A 24,977-nucleotide genomic window follows, 5' to 3' on the forward strand; every position below is an offset into this window, starting at 1 on the left:
ACCTTTGACACAAATTTTCTAGTATGCTAAACATATTTCAAGAGTTTCCTAGATTTGAATGGTACTTTTGTGAATTGCAGCACATAAAAAAAGATTGTCATGTAATTAATTTCGCACAAGAACAACAAGAACTATTGTCTTTATTCTTTCTGACATCCTCAGGGGGGCAAAGATTGTCTATGACAGTGCTTCTTATTATTTCCATGATATTTTATACAGATGTAACTGAAAGGAAACAATACAAAGCCTGGTAATTCACTGAATCCACAGTTATCAGTTTATTGGTAGAACCACACCAACACCTGGACTACTCCATTATATCTGGAGATAATCTCATTTGAATATGAAAAACCTCTACAACATGTTGATAAATTCTTGAATTCTTGTAGTTTTGGGTATGTCTACAGAGTTTTCCAGCCAAATCCTTTGAGGAAAATTTTGAGCTTAAAATCATAGAATAAGATTCTTTATTCTACAAGCAGAAGTTTCCTACCTGAGGCTGCTGAGTGGCAGTGGGTCTCTGAGGAGATGGTATAGGAGTTTTGGACAACATTTGGTTCATTTTGCTTACAACTAGATCAGTTATATGTTGCCTGTCTTCAGTCTGATGCTCACCAATCAGAGGCATTGCACAGTCCATGACCTGTAAAATAAAACAATACATCAGCTATTGATATGGCACCAAAGTAAACTTACTCCACATCTGTGTAGAATGTCAGGTCCTCTATTTACATAATTGTTTTTAACAAAAGTCAAACCAGGTCTGTAGAAATGATATGTTATATCACAAAAAAGCCTGAGTGCAGGATATGGGTCAGCAGAGCAAGAGAACAGCAACTTTACAATGTCATCCCTTTCTAATCTTCAAGCAACATACAGGTTTAGTATGATACTTGGGCATACACTCTCTGGGGAACATGACTCCTGTGGAAAGCACATAGCAGATATGGAAAATGAGGTTTCTTAGGCTATTCAGTGGTCTGCCGAAAAACTGAAGTAATTGTCTGCACTTCTGTCTAAGCTACATTTCTGAAGTTTTTTCTTTCTTATGTGTTTTTGTGGCTTATACCATGTTCATCAGCTGAATTAGAACGTGGAAATGCCAAAAAAACTTCAGCTTCCGAGCTATTTGTTGGATTTCTGCTAGGGAAGGCTGGATCCTTATTGATTGATGAAAAATTTTAAATAAGACTTTATTATTCATATCGTTTTTGAAAAGTAGTGTTGCTGCAGTGCAGCTGATGCAAAAAGAAGTAAGAATTTCTACAAAGAAAGCAGGATATCAGAGAAGCAAATAAAAATGTGCACCTTTCCATTCTAAATGTGGCAGGTTAATAGTGTTCAGCAATTATTTAATTCAGCTATTCAGACAGATAAAACTAATACTGAATTCAGTTCACTTCAGTGGGTTATAAGTGTTTGTTATTTCTACACAATATTTTTTTATTTCTACACAATATTTGTTATTTCTACAGTGTATCTATTTTTGGCATGTCTGTGTTTGGTTCAGGGGAAATAAAAGCGTAACATAATAACCCCAACAGTTATTCACAATGGCACTGGACATTCTTATTTCAACAATAAAAGGATTTAATTCACTTTTGAAAAACTGCAATCCTTTTTCAATATGTATCAAGGCCATTCAGAAAAAGGCGAAGGCATGTCACCTGCAGCCCTGCATTCTGGTGTTTCTCATAGGTATGGATCACAAGTGACTGAGGCCTACAATACAAACAATAGTATTAATAATTAATAAGAGGCTGTCAGGGATAAAGCAGACTACATTAGCAGTAATATACTGTATGGACGCCATTATATCTGATCCAGTTAGAGTCTTTGTACAAACTGAGTTGTGTCCATCTACCTTTCAGTCTGTGAAAAGCTGTCCAGCTGCCAAATCTCACACAAGATTTCTCACTAGTGTAGGCAATCATGCATTAGACACAAAAATCAGCTGTGCTGGTAAGAGAGAAGGTGATGGTGGGTGAAGAAGGAAAGAATCATTAGTAAGGGATCCTCATGGGTTTTGTACAACTGCAGAAGGATCAGTGAGTTTCATGGGGGTGTTTTAGTACTTCCAAAAGTGCATCTTCTATATCTCTTTGGCTTCTGAAGTTCCTTCTCTACTCCAGGTAAATGGAACAAGACTGAAAAGGTTCAACAGAGTCAAAAGAGTGCTGGAGGACTCTTGCTGCCACAGGCAATTTTAAGTGCTAATGGCCAGAGACACACCTTAAACTTCGCTCACTCCTATCCAGTTTCTAGCAAAAGGACTAGAAAGAGAGCTCTGCTATTGGGGGGCAGGGCTATTTTGGCTAGAGATGTTGATTCCCACCTCTTCAGGTGGGCATTCTGCTGTAGGTTGTTGCCTTGAGCTATTTTTGTTAGTTGCCCAGCTTGTATAGTTGAAGGAAAGATATTGAAATTTTGTGATAAGACCTGATTCTGCAAATATTTACGAGGTGGAAGAATTTTATTACTGTCTGTAGGGGTGACATGGGGATCAGACTAAAGAGCATGAAGCTAGTGCATCTGCATTGTACGGATCCCTCCTGCGGTGGAACGGATATAGTGGCAACAACAAAACTCTTCTCAATCCATCAACCTACACTGAACACATTATCTCCTTTATAAACAAAGAGCGCAGTTTTACCTTCCTTCTTTTAGATATTCAAGTGCTTGTAGGAATTAGACACACGAATTGGGTATTTAAAGAGACATTTGGATTTAAAAGAACATGCATGTTCATTGCAACACTGGAACGTAATCTTTCATCTTGCACAGTAATTGGCAATGAGCTGTATTGTAAATAATATTACCTAAGCTTGAGGATTTTCAAAATATGGTAAGTGCTATAGAAATTCTTACTGAGGCTGACAAAGACTACTTTGTTCTAATAATGAGATTAGTTTGAAGTCCAAAAGCATTTACATTATTCTTCTGTTTGTTCATTTACAAGAGACGCTGGCATCGTGCATTAGCAACCAAAATGTTGGCAACACTTGTTCTGGGATTTTCAGATCTAGGATGTCTCCTCTAAGCTTCCTCACAGCTAAAAGGCTTTAAAATGACCCCAAAGTAAACAATGAAATAATATTTGAAGTCCAGAGCAAATGTTTCATAAGAAATGAATGAATGTTTTTCCACTCTTGGGCCACATCAACAGTATTGAAGAAATGCTTAATAATTACACAGAAAGTTTCTATAAAATTTACCATATTTTTTAACAAACATATTTTTAAGTGGAACATAACCAATGTTTTAATTAATTGAGAGAAATGTATTGAACTGATATGAGTTGATATTTCTGAATGGGTAAATGTAGTCTTGCTGGTTGTGTGGCTCTTGAAATACAAAATTTTTGTGGATTTACTTTAGTATTAAGTTCTGCTGAGTTATCGCTATTTCTTAAAATTGTTGTAATGCTTAAAGATCCACTTCATTTTATGATGAGCTGCTTCTTGGAAGAGTAATATGCATAGCACCTGCAGGGAGGAAGCAACCATATGTGCCAGATACTTTGGCCAGGACTTTAAAGTGTTAATGACTGAATGTTAGAATGTCTTGATGTCAGTGTGAAGGACATTGGATGTTTGGTTGTCCACTGCAAAACATCTGATTTTCAGAGAGGGAGTTATGTTCATGGTCTAAAAATCTGCCCCCCCTCCCCCCCAGCAAAGTTAATGACATTAATGACAGTTATTCTTGAAAATATCACCCCTCTCGCTATCAGGTGTATATTAACCTCTCTCTCACCCAACAACAGAGGCAACAGTTATAGGTTTCACAAGTGTGCAAAGAAAACCTCACTTTGTTTACCATCTGCTTACATTAAAAAAATTGTTTGGAATGACTGTGAAACAAATTGCCTAAAATAACGTCCTGCCAAAGCATTAGACAGGATTAAGATCTGGAGGAGTGGGTTCTGACTGAATTTCTATTTTTAAATGGTTCTATAACTGCAAGTTTACATATAAACTTTCTTTAGGAGATATTGCCATGTTCTTTACCAGAACATGTGGGACAAGTGTAGTTCTATGGCTAAGGATAATAACCGAAGCCTTGGAGCGTTGCTCAAAACTTCATGTCCACTTCAGTAGAGAAGATCTTACATTTCTTGAAGACAGTATTTTCAAGCATAGCTGCCCTATTGACATACTGAAGCAGTTTCAAACACATATGGCATTAAAAAACAGAGCCATTTGCCCTTGACAGTCTTTTGTCACTTGGACAGGTTTTGACATTGTTAAAAATCCTTTTGTTCGTTGCCATACTTGAACAAATATTGTTGGCCAAAGATATGCCGAACCTAACACTGAACAAGTACTGAGTCATGGCAACTCTTGAATGATGGTAAGCTATAATGTGTTCTGGTGCTTTACTGAAGTACAAAGATAGCAGCCAAAGTGTTAAAAAGAGAAAGTAAGGCATCAGATTATCAAGAAAACTACTGGTCCCAAAGTGAAATCTCACTAAATAGTTGAGTGAGTAAAAGATTACCAAGGCTTAAAAGCAGTTCAGTTGCAGGACACTGTTCAGTTTAATAACTGATTGGACCTGCGAGGCAATGTGGGTGGGTAGAAGTCATGGGTGGCAGGAGGCTGGAGGGGCTCTTACCACTTGCATTGCTGAGAGGGAATGGCTAGACTGTCCAGAGCAGAGCATTTACACCATGCATTGCATGGGGCTGCTAAGAAGATGCTTCACTTCCCTCTCTGTGTTATTGCTGTTGTGACTCTCAAGGATAGACGTTAACATTACTAAGAGAGCACTTCTGCTATTCCTTGGCAAAGAAGCTAAGATCAAGGTGAATACTTTACAAGGTGGGGTTTGTTGTCTTTCTCTTTTTACTTTTCTTTAAGAAAATGCAGTCTATCTTCCTTCCTAGTAAAATAATTAATGACAGTCATCAGAAATCAGTAATGTTTTATATAAATGTATCTTAAGAATTAAAAATATTTTGGGTAACACTAAAAGTTTTTAAAACTTGTGAGTGACTAACAGGAATGTCATGCTGGCATTTCCCCCACTTTAGAGGACTTGACAAAGTTTAAACATACACAAAGCATTCTGTTTATAAATAGTCTATTTACAGCCTGCACTAGTTTTAAAATATCATTTAATAACAGCCAGGGGTTTTTTTTAGTACCTAGTTCAGCTATTTAAAATATTGGAGTTTCCCACTAAGGATTTCATAGAAAAAAGACATCTGTAATTTATAAAATCAAATATGTTACTTTTGCAGATGCCAGCAAAAACATGGGTCACTACGAATTATGGTCACTTAATTCATATTGTTTCTGTCTTTCATTTATATGTATTTCAGTAACCAATTCTATGGGATGAATTTCTCTTATCACCCAGAAACCATATTCTGAAATGCACTTAACACATCTTTATATTAAACTATAAGAGACTGACTGTATATATTAGCAGTAGTAACAGAAACTACAGCAGCATGTTTAAGTCACCACAATACTGTGACAAAACAAACCACTGACCTTTCAGTGATATGACCTTTTAGTGAATTAGTCTGTGCCCTCTGCTGCTAGTGTGGATAAGGCAAATATTTGAAATTTGGGCTACAAGACTGAGACTGGCAAGAAAGAGAAGAGAAATGTTGTTTAAGTCTGATGAATATGAAAGGAAATGGGATGGGATTAATAAAGGAGCCAGTGCAATCATAAGATATCAGTAATTGCAAAGGGATCATCATGTTTGAAGGAGAAACTACTTGGACTGCCATTGCCCAGACATAGTTATCCATTACATAATATGTTTACCACCAAAGGATTAAGAAAGATCTCTTGCTTGGAGCTTCATGAAGACCCAGCCCAAATGGTGCTGGGAAAGACAGAGTTGTGGAGCTTAAAAGAAGAGCAAAGGTGAAGAACTCTGTTGATACAGTGGAAGAAAAAGGTGTTTGTCAGGATGCTGAAATACGAGAGGAATATGAAGGAACAGACAGAGGCCTTGCAAGTCAGAATTGCACAAGGAGTCTGACAGAATAATGATATATGGATTTCGTATAGAAAGAAACCTATGAATTATGGGAGAAGATATGATAAGTGGTAAGTGCAGAGGGAGGAGGAATTAATTTCATTGCAAATCAGGGTAATTTTAAGGGTCCATGCTTGAGAGTGTGAGGACTGAGAAAAAACATTTACTTTGGTCTGTGAATAAGAGAAGCTGGATTGTGTCGTTGCTATGTTATGCATGTGTTATTCTATGTGTTATTTTTGTGGGACCTGGATGTCTCCAGTTGTGGCAAAAATTTTGACTGTAAAGGCAGAGGCTGATACAGATTTTAATTTAAGAGTTCTAATTATGGAGAAAGTAACTGACATTAAGAAAACCTAATAGTTTGAAGAGGTCATTTAAAACTGAATGGGACGTAACAAGAGACGGTGTGATTTCTGAGAAGTAAGGGAGTGACTGGATATGAAGTAATCATGGGGCTTTCTCTGAGGTCTCTATAGCAGATGGAGGAATAATCTGTAATTGGAAATGTAACCACACCTGAGAAGTCGGTAGGGGATAGTACAGCAGAAAATCAGTGGTGACTGCTAGGAAATTTTTACAGTCCCTCCTGCAGTGGGTGAGTAACAACATCTGCAGAAAAAGGAAGAACAGCTGGGAAAGTGAAGCAAGCATTCCTAGATGAAGGATCCAGTGCCCACAGACAAATTTATATGGTCTTGTTTCAATCTGGAATGAAAAAACCCATGCAAATTATTTCTATGTCCAATCAAAATTGCTGGATGAAGCTGAATTTGTATGATGCAAACTCATGCAAATGTAGTAGATTAAAAAAAGGTGTAAAAATATATAGAAAATGCAGTTAATATATCTGAGAAAAATTCAAGCACTTTGAAGAGAATATATGAAAGAGATTGGTTTAATCTATAAAATAACAATTAATTTACCATCAGAATGAATTTGACCTGTATTCACCCCCCTATTAATAAAGTATGGTTCATTATGAACAAAGGAAAACATTAAGATGGTCACGTCTAAGAAGTGCTATTGTTGCTAATTTAAAATTTAAAAAGTTACAGGTATTTTGACAATAGAGTAAACATAAATATTATGTGAAAAAATATTAGTGAGTAATTATTCTTAGGATGGAAACCAAAATATTCATGCTATTCCTTCAGGTCAATAATTATTGCTCCATTCAAATGAAAACTAGTGTCCTAGCAAAACAAATTCACCTCCTTCATCAACTATGTCACTAGATACACTTCTTTTACTTTTCTGTCTAAAAGAAGAGCTGATGTCATTATTTCTGGAATAGTATCTGGAAAATTTCAGTGGATTAATCTGTTACTTCCAAAATCTAAAAAAAGTCCGAGAAGAGTTCATTGAATAAATTGACTTTTTTCTATCACATGAAGCCCACATATGAAGGACTATATTAATGAATTCAGCACTAATGCATCAGAAGCTTGGAAAAATCTTAATTAAAAAGGTTGTTTTTTTCTAGAATTGTATCTTCTTAGCCATTTCTTATTATGTTATATTAAGTCCTATTAGGAATAATTAAGTTATATTAAATCCTATTAGGAAATGTAGGAATGCTCCTTGTTTTGGAAATACGAATCTTCACAGACAGATGTGGTCTTATTTATAACTTAGTTATATCACCAAAAGAGTAATTTTAGACTCCTACATGTTCAAAATTTCTTATAGTACCAGATCATAAATTATAAAAGACTTGTGACTTCATCAACTGTTACAGTTGGATTTAGTTCCCTTACTAACCTGAATAGAGGATATTCTTTAATGGATGGAAAGTCACTTAAGTATGTAGAAAAATCATGGCCAGTATTATTTGCCACTCCTGCACATATTTATATGCCAAATCACCTGAATTAGAGATAAAGTTATGCTTCTAGGGAGTTTTAAAAAATCTGTTTATTTATAGGAGACTTATAGGAGACAATATTGGCAGACATGGTAAGAAATAAAACTTCTCCCTCTTTTTTCTTTTAGGAGAGGGTCTGAGCAACTTTGAAGTTAGTCATGCTTTGAGCAGAAAGTTGGACTAGGTGACCTCCAGAGGTCCCTGCCAATCTAAATATGTCTATGATTTGTGATACATCACTTACAGGATATTACCACATATTTCTAACAGAATATATTTTCATGTCTTTGTCCAGTCTTTGGTGCTGAATTTTGGAAATGTGTATGATTAAGATAGAAGAATAAGTAAGCCTAGCTTCAGAGCACTTGGAAGTACAGTATTAGAGGCTTGTGCTCATTAAACTTGTGCCATAGTCAGTGACATAGCTTGGTCTGAACTGTAAATTGAATAGTATAGCTATCATTTCCTAGAAAGCACAACTTTAAGTAAAATTGTGCACAAATACTGCATGAGCTACAGGTTTCTTCCACCTTTGCTCCCTTCTGATGGATTCCTTCATATACTTTAGCCAATATTATTCAGGACACTGACTATGGGAATACAGAAGTCTGTAAAAGACAACGTCCTTTGTGCTGGTGCTGTATCACTACACCTTATACAGTATACATACTCTGGAGTTGGTGGTATATTTCCTAGCAGTTCGGTAGACTGCAGCACCTTCAGAAATAGTGTCTATTACACCAGGACTTAAAAAAAAAAGTCAAAATCTGTTTCTTTATTTCTTATATTAGTTTACAGTGGCTGAAAATATTCTTTATGAAATCCAAACAGTTTGCATCTTTCTAGGTTATAAACCACTTGGAAGCTAATTTTAATATAGCCTAGGGTAAAAATAAGCAAGTAGAAAAAAGACACCTGCAGCAGCCACCCACCCATTCAATTTTGAGCAAAATTTGGAAGACTGCCTGTGAGGCCACTTTAAAGGATTCTGTTACATTTGTTCTCTTTTTCTGCATTCATCACCATGATATGAGCTTTTGTTTAGTTTCCCAGAGGTTTGGTTTTCCAAGAATGAATCATGAAAGATAATATTTAGTGGAGTCAGAAACATGAACAATGCTCAAGTATCTGTTCCTTCTAGTATTAAAAATTTTAAAGGGAAAGATTAAAAGTCCTTCTTCTATTTAAGAAGTTAAAGTTTAATGGACCTTAATTTTATGTCTTATTAGCAAGAATTGGTGAGACAGTTAAAAAGCTGTACGTTGCAATGATGTGTTAATAAAATCCTTGTTTCTACAGCTTGTCTCTGGCATGATGATGCTTGGCAGCTGAGTATTCCAATTGAGGTGAAAAGAATAGACACTAAATGAATAGCTAAGATTGTTACACAAAATAATAACTTGGCCTTCCTCCTGACCAACCTGACAGCCCTTCCCTTTAGCTAAGTGATTCTTCAATTAGTTCACTGCTCCCTAGTAGGAGTTTGGAGATAGTTCTTTGGAGCATAGAAGTAAAAGACAAGAAGAACCACAAGGTTCTTCTAGAGAAGATAATTTCTTCCAGGAAACAACTTTTAGAAAACCACGTTCTTTTAAAAGTCAAAGTTACCTCTTACAGCACCCATCTAAGAAAACTGTAGAGAGCTTGTAGATTCACAGAAAAACAGAGGTTGTATTGTGTTTGAGTAATATTATGACTTCAATATTTTGTCCTTCCTGTCTTCAGATAAATTGGTCTGGTTTTTTTTCCTGGAGATGCATAAGGTATCCCTTAACTGCATAGAAGAAGGCACAAATGGACATCTTCCAAAATTCCCCTGGGAGTAGCATTTATAGCAGCGTGGAAAGATGAATGGTACACTAAGAATGTATCCTTTTTATAATGTTTGAGAAATAATAGTAGTATTGGTTTCAGCTTGTTCAAATGACTAGAAATCTCTAGGGTAGCTGTAGAAATATGAAGATACTGATGCACAAACCAGCACTGGGGAACTGACGCAATCTATAAAATGGACCCAAATCTAGAACCCAAAGCTATAAAATGTGAGAAGCTGTACTTGCACTGCAATTTCTTGGGTTTGTATTACATTGAGACCTACTTGGTCAAAGGAACATGCACATCCCACAAGAGAGACATCTTCAAGAAGCTAACAGTAATAAAGATCTGTACATTTCTTTATTTCATAACAAGGTTTATGTATGCAGAAATTAAGTGTCTAGAACTATACTTCAGTGTCACTAAACATTCTTAATTTTTTCTTCTTTCATTTTAGTTCTCTAATCCTTCCATATTATTCCTGAACAGGCATTACTCTACTTACACAGCAAGCACACTTTGCCTAACGTGAATGGCCATGAGGCTTTAAAATAAGTTATTTAAAAATTCTCATCCTTTTAATCAAATATATATAGAAGAGAAACTATTAGAGAAACTAAACCAGGAGAAAATATGTTTACCCTTCTTGAAGAAGTGGGGCATGATGACTGGATCTAACATTAAGAACCAACACATTCTTACCTGCAATGTAAGCATACCGTACTAGATCATAGATAAAGAATCACTTTATAGTGGTGTTTTTTAAGAAGTACAGCTAGAACATTAGATTCATGAGACACAATGTTGTACTGATTCTCTAATATCAGCCACTGGTACAATTTGTTGCTGCATGGTTTTGGGGAATAAAAGAAAGCAGAATGTTAAACCAAGGAATGACAAAAGGACCATCACAAAGCAGTTGAAAGGCTACAACACCAAAATAATAAAATTATTGGTATAAGATAAAAAAGGAATGGAAAGGACAATATGAAATTAATTAGTAACCTTCCAGAAATAGTCATATAAGAAGTCATTTATATGTTATACTTTCTAACATTAGTTTAGAATGGATTTTTCTAAACAGATGAGTTGTTACATGTAATACTTAAACACTGTGGGTATTGTAGAAGTATTGTCTTGGATTATGCATGTCCTAAAGCTCTTGTTGAACACCTTTGTCAAAACATGTACTATGTACTAAGCAATTATTTCTGTAAAATGCTGCTCTCCCAACCTTATTACAGAAAATCCCTCTGAAGTTAATTTCTGTCTAGAATGCTGAGTATATGAAGGATACTTTAGTAGAATTCAACTCTAATTCACATTCCCTCTGAAGCCGGATGACATACATGTATCCTTTCCTATTGGTGGTTACACTGGTTGAATGTTCAAACTGAAGAATCAGGAAGATCATATTTGCATATATTATTTCATACATTAGGAAGTTTGTATGTTTCTTGTCAGATCATATCTGCAGAATTAAAGTGTCAGTAATACAGAAACATTTAGTTTCATAGTAGGTGTACCAGTCATCATGAAAACATGAGATCATAGGTTTCAGTATGGGACTGCAATTGGAGTGTAAACCCAGTATTTACGGACTGGTTGTCCTGCTCAGCTACTGGTTCTTGATTGCAGCATGTACATGCTAGCTTTAATAACACATTTATTTTCCCATGTTGAAAGTACACAAAAGGCGAAAATTTCTCCTATACTCGTGCAGACGGTCTTCTGTTCTTCATTGTATCATAGAATTATACTGCAATAACTGTTAAAATTATAGTGTAATAACTGTTGATGTAAGCTGGCTTTTTAGTAGCAAATGATGGTAAATTTTACAGATGTTCTGTTGGATGTGAACTTTGCAAACAATTCTACATTTTAATGTCTTATGCAGATTCTAAATATTCCTGCTGATGAGCATTACCATCTTCCAAACAATTCAGCTGATTCTGTAGAACAGCAAGAATTATCACACTTCTAGCCTCTCTTTCTTTTAACTGCAACATCTATTATGTACACTACTTAAAATGCTCTATAAACCCAGTTCCTGATGTATCCTGCAGTTCTCAGAATTCTGTTTGCTTAAAAGTATGACTGTATCTGGCATGGAAAATTAGGGGATTTGTTCAGAAGCAGGAAGTGTGGTACTCTGTTGGTCGATTATATAATTCGCACTGGCTATTTCATTTTCAAAAACCTGCTCCCCCTTCTCCTCCTACCCACCAGGCCTCCAAGGCCTGATGCAGACCTGACTTCAGCAGAAGCTGATGATGCTTGCTGGCTTTGCTAAAAAATTTGAAAAATTCTGCAGTATCAAAAAATGTGGAAACAGTTGAGTTCAGTGAATGAAGGTGAAGTGCTTTTAGTGCAACAGGAATTTGCTAACTGAGGAATGCAACAGAAGTGTCAGCTGTTAAAATAAAGGAGAAGCCTTCACTTCCATTGGAAGCAGAAAAGGTCCAACTATATTTGTACAGAAAGAGCAGGATTAAAAGAAAGTAGGGAATAAAAGATCAATAGGACGGGCTAAGTAGTGTGGCTTGATGCCAATCATTTCTCAGACTAGCTTTAGCTACAGTGTTTAAGAAACAGCGTTGTTTTATGTCTGAAACATCTAGTTCTTACAAGAATATACCTGTTAAGTGCAATCCTACTCTCAGTTTTGTGTCTTTTTGCATGCAATCTTTCAGTTTTTAACTACTATCTTATGAGGTAAGATAACTAAGATCTTATGTCTTAAAATAATCTACTTTATGTTATAGTTTAAATTGTGGGGTCAAAATTTATCAGATTAAAGTCAGCCAAATCAGGATAAACTATCTCAAATGTAATGAATTTAGATAAATGGGTGTGTGTGGAAAATGCTGAGACCCATCCTCTGAGACGTTTAGGGGCTATGGGAACTGCCAAGTATCCTACAAAGCTTTATCTGGCATATGGGAGGCTGCCAAAGCCCAATTGCTGGAGAGGAGCTTGCTTGTGAGCAGAAATCAATACCTCCCCAGTAAGCAGAAATGTCCGCGATACACCCGTGGCTACAGCCAAGATGTGAAATAGCACATATGACAAATCTTACATTCAGGAATTTCCTCTATATTGTATCACGAGACGTCAGTGTGGTCTGTCTTCAGAAAGAAAACACTTTTTTTCACTCTCAAATCTCAGCCAGATTTCATTGGGTCAAGCATTACGGATTTAACAAGAACTTCGGGGTGCAGTGGAGGGGAAAGACTGCACTATATGCAGGAGCAACAGAGGAGGTTTAGTATTGAATCATAAATTTTATGCTACAGTGGGTTTTGATACAATAAGACACAGTAAGTTCTGATTTGGCCAGGCAGATTAAGGAAACAGGATTTCTTGAAATCTTCCACTACAGGAGGTAGTGATTAATTCTGTTTGTCTTACTGAAAGTTTAATACTGCAAGCTGCTCAGTCCTTTAAAGTGCTATTGCTTGATTTGGGAATTACTAGCAATTGCAATAGTGATAAATTTGTGAAAAGTGAAGAGAAGAAAATACATAGAGCTGTTTAACACTGCAACAAAACAAATACTTTTACTTCTGCAAAGCGTTTCTGTTATAAATGAATACAAATAACTAGAAAAGGTCAATCCATAATATCCAGATTAGTCTTCTGGTTTAGAAAAAGTACTCTTACTTTTGCTTTAGCAAATATCAACCTCTTTTGAGTGGGGAGGTTCTTAAGATCCTTGCCCATCTCCTGAATAAAATTCTAAGAACGTGGGAGATGCTGAAGAAATCTTGAACTGTGTGATAGGCAAGTGATGGTCTCTTGTTTTATGGCTAGACAAAGTTATATTTATCCACAATAAACTTAAGGTAAATGAAAAACTCAAACTTTTCCAAATTATCTACAGCAGAAACTTCTGACTCCTGAGGAATCAGATCTTATAGGTAACATTTAGGCTAGCAAAAAGTAAAGTTGTTCCCATTTCATCCTTAATTTCCCCTTCCATGTAAAGGTATAATTTTGCTGGGGTTCCCGTGGGATAGTGCTATCTATAAACCTTCCAGGAAAAACTGGTAAGCCTGCTCAGGAAGAAATCATAAGGGTTGGGAAAATGTGACATCCACATTTGGTTTTGTTTTGTAGTTTGTGTACATTTCCTCAAACACTAAAAGACATTACCATATATATGGTTACATTTTCCAGCAAGTGTTGCCGCTAACTTGGACATGTGGCTTTGTACTATGATTGAAACGTTGCTCAAAAATACACATCCTTTCCTGAAACACAAATAAGCCAATGCCTAAGTATCATAAATGTTCTTTACTTGGGTGTTTGTAACATATAAAAGCATATATTGAAAAGAGTGGGATTGCTTACCTCAAAAATATAATCTTTTCCATCCTTTCCATGTACAGCTTTAACAGCACAGATGTCCAAACCACCAAATATTTCAGAACAGGTGTCAACCCAAAGCTTGTACCTGTTTCATAAAAATATTTTTTTCTGTGAGTATCTCATCAGGCTTTTGTTTTTCTATAGGCTTAACCTAATAATGTATTTTATACATTTGCTCTAAATTCAGAATTTTCACTATATTGTCAGCTTTACTGAATTTGTATTTCCAAGAATAGTAGCTTAGAGATACTGGCCTGATTACTCTACTTTTCCCAGTAGAATCCAGAAAAGCTGTGGCTCTGCATCCTGACCTAGTATTATGCTGGATTCTGTCCCAGTTTATAATGGTCCAAACATGTGTCTGCTCTAAACTGTGAGTAACCTAAAGAGAAGATACGCTGGAACACAAACAGCATTTAGCTGTATCCCATTCTGCTTTCCAGTACCCTTATGGTAGTACAGCTTGCTAGTTGTCGCTGTACTTTATGTGAGAACTCCACAGAAGGGGGATTTATCATCTGACCGGTTTTTGTGGCTTCAGTGATGCCAAGGGGTTTCAGAAAGTAGGGAACAGGGCTTCTCTTTTCCTGTGAAATTCAAACTTGTGCAGCTGTGCACAGATTCAAGGGTGACAACCCTCTTGCCTATTATGGTTGGTAGTGTACTTAACTATGGATGGGTTTTATTCTTTTATCAGGAAAACTAGAATGAGTGTCTCTGTCTTAAATTATGGACCCAACTGTATTCCAAAGTAGCAATGATAGTTTTATATGTACATCACTGAATAAGGCAAAAGAAAAATCAAGACAAAACAACCCTTAAGATGATGCAAGAGAAATGGACGTATGACACTACGTAAAAGCTATGTAGCATGCAGACAAAGATAATACTCTTCATGTAAGGCTATAGACAACTACAGTAAAATTCAACAGGAATGTAAAGAATTCTGAGGAATTCTACAGCTCTTAAAAAGAGCTAGTGTTTCATACTGTATTGAACATAAGAACTCCTCCATTTCATTTCTAACATCATGGTAAGAAATACGGACTGAGGAATGGGCAGTTTACCCATTCTACATGCAGTAATATAATTTATTTTTCTTGCATGAAGGGCTTTATCCATCCTATGAATAAAGGGATTATCTGACTAACAAGGGAACGAAGTGGGACATACTAGAAAAAGAGGGAGGCAATTCCTGTGATCAAGTACAGAACTGTTAGTGACATAACAGGGAGCCATAATACTTTGCTGAGAGCATTCTGAGGTGACGTAAGCTGTGTGTGTTTGTTCAATGGCAAGGACTGACTCACAGGGCACAAAATAGCATTGAGAACGTTCATTAATAGCATAGCTGTGCATTGGCACCAGTAAGTGATGATATGATCTTGAAAGGTTATATAGGCAGATATCACAGGTCCACCATTTGAAGGACATGTTTTGCTTAAAAAACCCCCAGTTTTAAAGCAGCTATTTATCATAAACTTTTTTTTCTCTTTCATTGGCTAGCATTTGAGTATAAATGAGAGCTATTTCCTTTTACAGACCCTCTCCTGCTCTCTCCTGATGCAGCCTTTGGGCCATGATGATAGATTTGCCACATCACAGTATTTTCCATTGCAAAAAATTGATGTAATAAACATAGCATTTGACTTCACTGTGGGATCAAAGGAAACGCGTTGCTGGGCTGAGAGTCTTATTTATATATAAATATCTTCTGTAATAGCATCCTTTCCAAGCAAACTTATTAGGTCACATTCTTTATGTTTTCTTATATCAAGTCTGACCCAGTGGAAAAGTTTTTCTTTTAAGCAGAATACAAAGAAATAGATACAACTGTTTGGAAAAAAACTGATGGTAATATTTTAGCAATTAAAATAATTTTTTTTTTTCCTGTGAGAAACCTGGGTTTTGTCCAAAACGAGAGGTGTTTCTGGATGCCTGACAATTTCAACACATGTAGATGCACTGACTGACTGGACTGCTTGCATGCACTTGCTTATAAATAACTTTTTTTTTGCTGTAAAATACCAACGTGTATCTTAGAGAATCATGAGGACAGCCTAATTTGTCTTTAACAGCAAATATCTGGACTTCGTATGAAAAAAAATGAAGACATTTTCTTTAAAACACTGAAACATCAATCAGATCTATGAAAGTATTTTTAATAGCCTATCTTCTGCCAACAAACACAGAGCTGGAAAAATACAGTTACATTTGGAAAGAGAGGTCTTGGATGGAGTAGCCTGTAGTGTTTTAAACCCAAGGCTTGCACAGTAGGTTTGACAAGAGGTCACTGTTCTTATTTTCCCAGAGCCAATATAGTGTGCAACAGCCCTAGAAGTGACAGATAATAAAGTATTGTTCCTCAGGTGTCTGACATGAAATATCTGGTATGCCAGATGAGGTATGCACAATTAGCACAGGTCTCTATTCTTCTGGTCCCATCTAGGGAGCAGTGTCTCTCTGAAATAGGGGAGTCAATAAGAACGTGTAAGATTGACATGTGCTTGTTCTCTGCCTCGTCATTGTCCCTTACGGTGCCACATTCTTCCTTCTTCTCTAAATTTCTAGGCTAAGATTCGTATTCAGTCAACAATGTCAACTCAGGCAGTGCTTTCAAAACACTTCTTCCTAATTCATGAGATGTATTACAAATGAAATGCACATGCATCAGATTTGATTGCTTTTGGTATGCCGTTGAACTACTTCAACTCTTCAGAAAACTTCAATTTTCCCTTCTCTTCCTTGCTTTGCTTTGTGCACTTCAGTGGGTAATCAAACAAAAAGTGGGGCTATGTGATACATACCCCCTTCTGTTATGATAAAACATCCATCTTTTCTGTGCTTTTGTCTTCATCAGCATAGAAGTTTTGTTTTGTTGGCTAGTGTTTTTTTAATGGGAAAATACCTATTATGCTGTAATTATTTTACATTCAAAAATGGAAGCAGAAGCAAAGCACACAGAGCATTTACAGTGAGGTAGCTAGGCAAGGTTAGCATTTCATGCTCATTACCCATACGTGATAATTGTTTAGTTTTCCTTACGGCAAAACTAAAGCGCCTGTGTTTTTACAGAGGAATAGCTCATGGACTGTAATTATACACACTAAAGCACACTCTTTCTTTTCCCTTTCAGTGAAGGCATAACCTCACTTTCTAAAGGAAGGTGGGAGGGGAATGAGAAAGAGAAATAATGTGGCTCCACTCCATCCCCAGAGGGGAGATCAGTGAGGACACAGTCTAGACAGAGGTTGGACAGCAGGGAGTTGTAATTCCTGTCTTACTTGTTTTCACCTTTCTCAGGGCAGGCAATGGTTCCGTTCCTGTGTCTCCCTCAGCTCATAAGAGGGACCAAGTTGTAGGTTCCAGACCTTTTTTAAAAAAAAAAACAAAACCAAAAACAAAACCCACCAGAAAAAGACTACTGTTGAACTTTAAAACACCTTTTAAATTACACTTTTATTGTACAGACTTTTTTCAGCTTCCACTGCTAGCAACCTTTGGAGAAGCTGAACACAAGAAAATTCATAGCCATCAAAAAACCTCACAGATTTATTTTGCAGGGAAAAGAGGTCTATAAGTTGTGGAGGAACCTGGAGCAACTGAGTGGTAGGGTGAGAGAAGGGTTCTGCCAATAGAAGGCCTGAGCTTCAAAATGGTACTGCAGGGAGAATGTTTTTGACTGGATTGCAAAAAGTATCCAGCATAAGGATGAGAGAGAAAAGCACAGTAAAACAAAGTACAGAGCTGGAATGATGACACGAGGGAAATAAGCTTCAGTACATCCCAGTATCTAGGTAAAAAGCCTCACAGTGCAGTATAGTGGAAATTTCAAAAATGAAAAATAAGCAGTTTAGCAGGATTAAAAGTGGAAAGGAAAAATATGATTTAAAAAGGTAAAGTTAAGACCAGATTGCTTGATTGTAATAGATGATGTAGAAGGAGAAAAGTTTAAAACACTGTGGCATGGGGTAAGACTGTTAAGTGAAAGAGGGCAAAAAAACCAGATGGAAATGATTGACACGTTGAATCTGAAAAACCATAATTTTCTGAAGGGAATTCCAGTAGTTTTCTAAGTGCAGATATGGATGTAGGAACCCAAGAGTGCACGTAAGCACTTAAGGCTACTACTTAGTTTGGGTAGTTAACTCTGAGACATGTCATGTGGAATTCTTGGCTCATGTTCTTTCATCTAATTAAAAGATTTTTTTCCAAAATGAATGAGAGACATGCACTTACTGTGAATTGCATATCAACAATGTGATTTTTAAAAAATTCATTTAAAATAAAATTCCATTAGTTTTTTTTAATTACCTTTTACATGAGACTCGACTTACTTATCTGACATAGCAATTTGTTCCAACATTGCAGAGCCTGTGTTTGTCTTCCAGTTTCCGGATATGGAAGTTCTCCTGAAAGGGGGAAAATATTACAAAGACAGCCAGTCGTTTTATATTTTCAGTCTCTTAAATTACTCTGATTTTCACATGAATACTATAGCAGTATTTACACCTTTTTCATATCTGGCAGCTTATAAAAGAACATCTAAAACCGCAAAGAATTCTAACAGGCATTGCAATTGTCAGTAATACTCACTTCACTGTAGGCATGTTATAAAGTATGACAGTGCTGTGAAATTTCCGTTCCCCATTTATTCATTTAAGACTTTTTTAAAAAAAAAACTACTATGATTAAGTGAAAGTGTTATCAATAAGCTGTTATCATTTATAGATGGATTGAATAGCCTGTAACATACCGTTACTGCAAATGTCAAGAAACTGAAGCTTCATCTTTTCATTTGAAATCCATACCACTGTAGGGTTAGGTCCCAATACTTGAAAAACAAGATAGCTATGTTTTTAACATCTCTGAAGTGATCTCAGATCTCTTTTAGAGCTGGATTTTGGTTTCTCCTCCAGTTTTCACTTTTTGCTAGTTTACTAATATAATCTAAATGGTTTATGTCAGGGCTTGAGTATACCAACTTTTATTTAATCTCTAAGAAAAAAAAAATTCATATAATGTTTTTTTCTCCACAGACCTTAGGACTCCTACCAGGGCTGAGAAGATTACTGTTTTCTGAAACCTAAATGCTGTACTGGGAGTAGGCTAAGGATACAAATTATGAAGTGTTTCCAGTCAGTAAAATAATAGGAACATCTGTAATGTATTAAAAGTATATTAGGCAGCAGCTATAGTTTTCTCTCCATTTTTCTATTAACCTAATTACAAGGGTCAGTAGCAATTGTGGGGGAATGTTGACTTTTCTATGGGAGTCTCATAAATTTAGCTGAATTAAATGTTCTTCTAAGATGCCATGTTCTTTGTTGATGTGGGAGAAACTAGTGAAAGAGGAACGTGTATGTTAAGTGCTGTGTGTAGGGTAGCTTTGCTCAGTAATAAGGCTATTCTGTGATTTCTGCTTCATTTTTTAAAGTGATATGCTATGGACACAGACCTAACTGGTGTAATCTCAATAGCTTGTGGGCTGCAGCCATCAATGCTAGGTCTGTGACACAGGACTCCAAAACAACAGGAGTTCCATTAGACCGTGGTTAAGTGATACAAAAGTACCCAACCAGACCATCTGGCAGTTTAAACCTTAGATATGATTTCTGTAATTCATACATCATTTCCTCTACTGACATATGTAGGTTTCCCACCCTTCTTCACTTCTGTTCTGATACTTGCAAAGGGTCTTTCACATCATTATTTCCTCCTCTTTTACTAAATACTGAATAATATAGAAAACAACTCCTAACACTTTTGAGTGCTTTACACTTAGGCTTAACATGTTTTCACTTGATTTGGTCTTTGCAAAGAAAGAACTGTTTTAAAATTGGGGGAAAGGGAATTATGATTAGTATAAACAATTCCTGATAACTTGACCTTCCCCTTTTCCAACACTTTTCTGCTTTGTTTAGTACCATTTAAAATATGCAATCCAAATTGTTGGGACAGGGACTTGTCATCAGAAAAATATGTAGAAATGTCTACCTACAATTCTTGTATAGGTAGCTTGCTTAGTGGTTTGATTCTATAGCACTGTCTTTGGCTGATGTGCTCTACTTTTGTTTTATTGACCTTTTTATCAAAGTACATTAAGTTATGCATTCAGAGTATTGCTTTTGGAGAGGAGATTTAGACGTAGTGTTTTTGTATTTCTGTTTTTCTTCATTGTGTGTGACCCTTTTAACTCTATTTCCTTGAAGTCAGATGAATTCTGTAATGGTACCAAGTGTAGTTAAGTATGTGTCACAAAGCATTTTGAGGAGCTGTGGTATTTAGAGGGATCCAATGTTGCATTTTGGCTATAATCTCTACTGACAGATGATAAGCACCAGTGTTTTGTGAGTCATGGATCCACTTATACCACAATTTCCCACAGAATTATAAAACTGAAGCTCTTAATAACTCTCTTTAAACTACAAAAACAAATGTTCAGCTGGTATTTTTTGTGGTGACTCTCTAAGTACTCTGTTCCTGTGTCACAGAACAAAATGAGAACCAGCTGTAAAACAATATTCTACTGACATAATGTATATGTATGCAGATGAAGAATTTTTCAGACATTTGGTAAATCTTCTCCTTTTCATGATGCTTTGTAACAATGGATTGGTATTTCATTTTTTGGTATGATTTAACTGTATGAAAGAATCTAGCAAAAAAATGATTGCTAGGCTTTTAGCATTTGGATGAACCCATAGTTTCTGAGTAGAAACTTAAAAATAAATAAAAGGTAGGAGGAACAGTCTGTCATTTTAACTTATTTTTGCTGTCCCTTAGGCCAACTGTTTCTTCTGTGAAGAAGAAACGTTTGTTTTTGAAAATTATAAATTTACCATGGCTGACTCCTCCAAAATTATTCTAGGCACTGAACAGCATTTAAATTTCAAGTCAAAGAAAAAAAATGTAGGGCGCTCTCCTATGAAATGTTGTGGTCCAACTTCTACCACAGGGAATGAACCATCAAGTTACCAATGCAACATCTGACTGCTGGTATCTGGCAGCGTGTCATAACCATTAAGAGTTGGGCCTTATTCCTAAGACTCTGCCACTTGGGGGCTGTAAGACAGAGACAAATCAAATCTGTTTATTATAAACAACAGAAGAGGGGAGAAATGGGTAGCACAGCACAAGAAATATGCCTGTCAAAGCACCAACAGGAGACAAAAGTACTCTCCTAGCCTTGAAGAGGCAGCAGTAGTTGTATGAAAAGGTCTGAGAGAGAGAAAGAAGGCTGACTGGTGACTAGAAGTAGAGGGAGAACAAGGCTGTTGGATGGCACTGAGTGGAATAAAAGGGGCAAGGGAGAACCTGGGGCAATAAAAAAGGCTAGGCATAAGGGATGGGGACTAAGAGACAGGTGGTCTGGGAAAGCGGTGGGACTGGACGAAGATATGGTTTGGATGGATAGGAGAGAGGTGACCTTAGGTGTAGGAGTATGGTGCTATTAGAAAAAGTAGGATGGATGTCTCCAGATATGGGGCTAAAGCCAGGAAAAGTCAACAGTCTGGAACACCGATGTAAGACAAACAAGCAGAATTGGAATTAACTTTCCTGGAGAAGCCAGGGGCTAAAAGCTGTATCACTCAGAAGCACTTGTTTATGATTCTTATTGCCTATAGGGAGAGGTGGGGTAGGCCCGACACACCTGAAATAGGTCCAATACCCCTGAAATAGGCCCAATACCCCTGACAGGACAAGGGGTAATGGCTTTGAACTGAAAGAGGGTAGATTTAGATTAGCTGTAAGGAAGAAGTTCTTCACAGTGAGGGTGGTGAGGCGCTGGAGCAGGCTGCCCAGAGAGGCTGTGGATGCCCCATCCCTGGCAGTGTTCAAGGCCAGGTTGGATGGGGCTTGGAGCAACCTGCTCTGGTGGAAGGTGTCCCTGCCCAGGGCGGGGGGGCTGGAACGAGATGACCTTTAAGGACCCTTCCAACCCAAACCATTCTATGGTTCTATGGATTTCTGTAGCGAGCTTGATTTACAGAGTTTCTGTCCTGCATCACTAAGAACACTGAAAGTGTTAACCAGCAAAGGATTGCAGAAACCTCTCAATCCTCGCAACTATTTGAGTATTTTGCCTTCGTCACTGTGTACAACTCAAATTTCCAACACACTGTTTTTGCAAAATTTAGATAGTTCTGGGTTCAAAATAAAGCAGAAGGACCAAGTGTCCATACTGCTGGATGGATCTGACCTATGGGAACAGTATTTTCACCCAGTTCTGTGTTGTGCATTCTTGAGGCCCCTCAGATATACAGTGAGAGGCAGATGGATGACTGAGTTGTTCTTGAAAGGCCTAATCTTTGATGTTTTTTCTCAAATACCCCTTCAAGTCATATGTCAGGAGAGGCCAGCAGTTACTCATACAGTTTTCATCTTGTGAGAGTAATGTCTTAGGGGAGAAGTCAAGAGTATGTGGTCTTCCAATATCAACTGAAGGAGATAGATTTTGCCCCTTACCCCCACCCTGGGCAAAAAGTTCTTTCTCATAGCGCTTGTTGGCTGTTCCTAAATTACTTGACACTTAATGCTAACCCTGTCTTTAATATTATGCATTTTCTTTAACTCCAACTTTCGCTTCTCTTAGATTTTATGGTTTGCTTTTATTGGAGTTCAGTTGTTTTTACTGATAAAGAACTTGAGTGTACCTTACAAATGTCAACATACAAGGAATCTCTGATCCCTCCAATGTTACAGGAGTTGCTAGAGAAATATCTTTGCATGTGTATGTGGGTGTGCCTATGTAAATGCATATGTGTATTTTTATCCATGTTTTGTTATATTTTTCCTGCCTCAGAATTGTAAACATGAGGGAACAAAGACATGAGATGATCTAGCTTGTCTTAAAAACGTGAATGAAATGAATGTATGTCAGATTACATTGCTTGATAATTGAGACAGAGTAAAAATATGCATAAACACGGTTACCATAGCTCAACTACTAGATGACAACCTGTCTTGCTACTCTAGCTTCATGTTGTCTGTGAAACTGAAATACCCTTTTAGCCTCTCATATAGTCATGACCTTCAAACAAACACCTGGTTTCTAAAATTAGAAGAGATTTTCATCCATATATGTGAAGGCCACTGCAAGATTAGGATTTTTTTTACATGTGTTATGTTAAAAGGAGAGTACTTTGTTCCAATAAAGTGTTATGATTGAGGTTTGTGTGAATAAATGTCATGTAACTATCCTTACAGGGAGAAGAAAATTTGACCCTAAGTTGGTGAAAAGATACAAAGGAATCTGATTTAACAAGTCCTCTATAAAAACAAATCCCCTTCCAACTGCTCCTTCCTTTAAATGAAAAAATAAACAAAGGCTAGCAGGAAAACCACTCTGGCAGGCTCACCTGTTGTCTTATTCTCCTCCTCCCAGTCACAATCAACTTTAAAAAAAGGCTTGATAAATCTAGAAAGTCTAAAATACTGTCTTTCCAGAGAGTACGACAATGGAGGCATGCAGTCACCACATCAGCTCAGAGACTCATCCAACAGTCTTAATCTTATTGGTGCTTATCAATTTTGAAACAAAAGGATGAAATAATATAAGTTTTTGGCTCACATGTATGCTTTGTAGTTACTGCCTATCTTTTGGATCCTGATGTCATATTTGGAGTCTATGAAGGGTTCAGTAGTGGCGTAGGTCTGAGTAAGTGCTACCACGCTGGCTATGTCCTGAAAATCGTAGTGGTTGTCTACCTTGATCTGTAGTCATCATACCACAAGTAAACAGCATATACAAAAGAAAAAAAAGAGTCATTAGGAATAAAATGTAGAATTCAGTTCCAAATGGCATTCATGAGAAGTATGGGTTTTGACAGCATCAGTTTATAAAAAAAAAGTATTGGGTACTTTATGTGATTTCTAGATTCTATAACATTCCTGCATTAAAGCATCTGTTTTTCTAGGCAAAATATTACCTGTTCATCTGTAGAAAGCAATTTGCAGACAGTGGAATTTTATTTTGCTTTTCAATTATTTTTTTTTTAATTGGTCATTGTTGATTTTAGATCTGCAGGCTTTAGAATTTTTCAAGGTGTGATAATATACAACACTAATTTACATAGAATTCTTGTTGATTCTGTAAATTGCTCGTGTAACAATGTATATGAAGCCCACCAAGTACTATCACATCATGTATCTCCTGGGAGGGAGGAGATGAAGGGTCATGATATCCTGATGAGTGGGCGTTCACATAGAGCACAGAGGGGTTGGCTCAAGGCAGCAGAACCAGTTTGTCTCATTTCTCCCACTTGTCTGCAAGGAGTCAGGCTTTCTAGGAGTAGGATTTCCTAGTTGTGGAACACTGTGATAAGATGGTGAATAGTACTAAACCCACCAACTTTAACATCTTGAAATAAGAGGAAGCTGGAAAAGTGGGGAATATTGATTTAGGGGGAGAAAGAGAAGCAGACTTTAGAGGACAGATGGAGATCAGTGGCATTACTTTTGGACAGGGAGTGCACGTCTCTAAAGTTGACTTATAGGAAGCTGGCTGAAGTGGGGAGAAAAAGTGACTCAGAAGAGAAGTCTTAGGGCTAGTAAAAAATGGGAGAGGGAAACTGGAACTCCAACACACTGACCCAAAGTACATTTCAGAATGGTGAGGAAAGGAGGCAGGGATTAGTATTTCTCACACTATCTAATATTAGGAGACTTTGCAATTCCTTGCAAGCACAGGGTCTTGTCTGCTTCCACTGTCACCTCGTACTTAAAAGGGAACCTGTAGGCCAGGGTGCCACATCTGTGAGATGGGACCTTCATATTAAGTGGAGTCTGGTGAAGCTAAAAGAAGTCATAAGGCCTAAGTATTTGCTCTCAGCTCTCAGATGGAGAACAATAGAGAGTAATTTGCCATTTGAGAGCCACAAAACCAGACACAATGCCTGGTTTCAACTTAGTTTCTGAAAAC

The 24,977-nt window shown here is 36.9% G+C and overlaps 1 protein-coding gene across 1 annotated transcript in view; it reads right to left on the reverse strand.

The window, feature by feature from the left end:
• Window positions 1-24,977, reverse strand: part of SYN2 (synapsin II) — a 193,194-nt gene that overhangs the window by 23,966 nt on the left and 144,251 nt on the right. The window contains exons 7-10 of the mRNA XM_029996104.2: window positions 23,628-23,770; window positions 18,391-18,465; window positions 14,036-14,138; window positions 494-643 (exon numbers count right to left, since the gene is read on the reverse strand). Of these exons, the coding sequence (XP_029851964.1) occupies window positions 494-643; window positions 14,036-14,138; window positions 18,391-18,465; window positions 23,628-23,770 (471 nt within the window). The remainder of the gene's footprint in view (window positions 1-493; window positions 644-14,035; window positions 14,139-18,390; window positions 18,466-23,627; window positions 23,771-24,977) is intronic.

The sequence above is a fragment of the Aquila chrysaetos genome, chromosome 20, assembly GCF_900496995.4.
Source record: "Aquila chrysaetos chrysaetos chromosome 20, bAquChr1.4, whole genome shotgun sequence".
Taxonomy (NCBI): Eukaryota; Metazoa; Chordata; class Aves; order Accipitriformes; family Accipitridae; genus Aquila; species Aquila chrysaetos.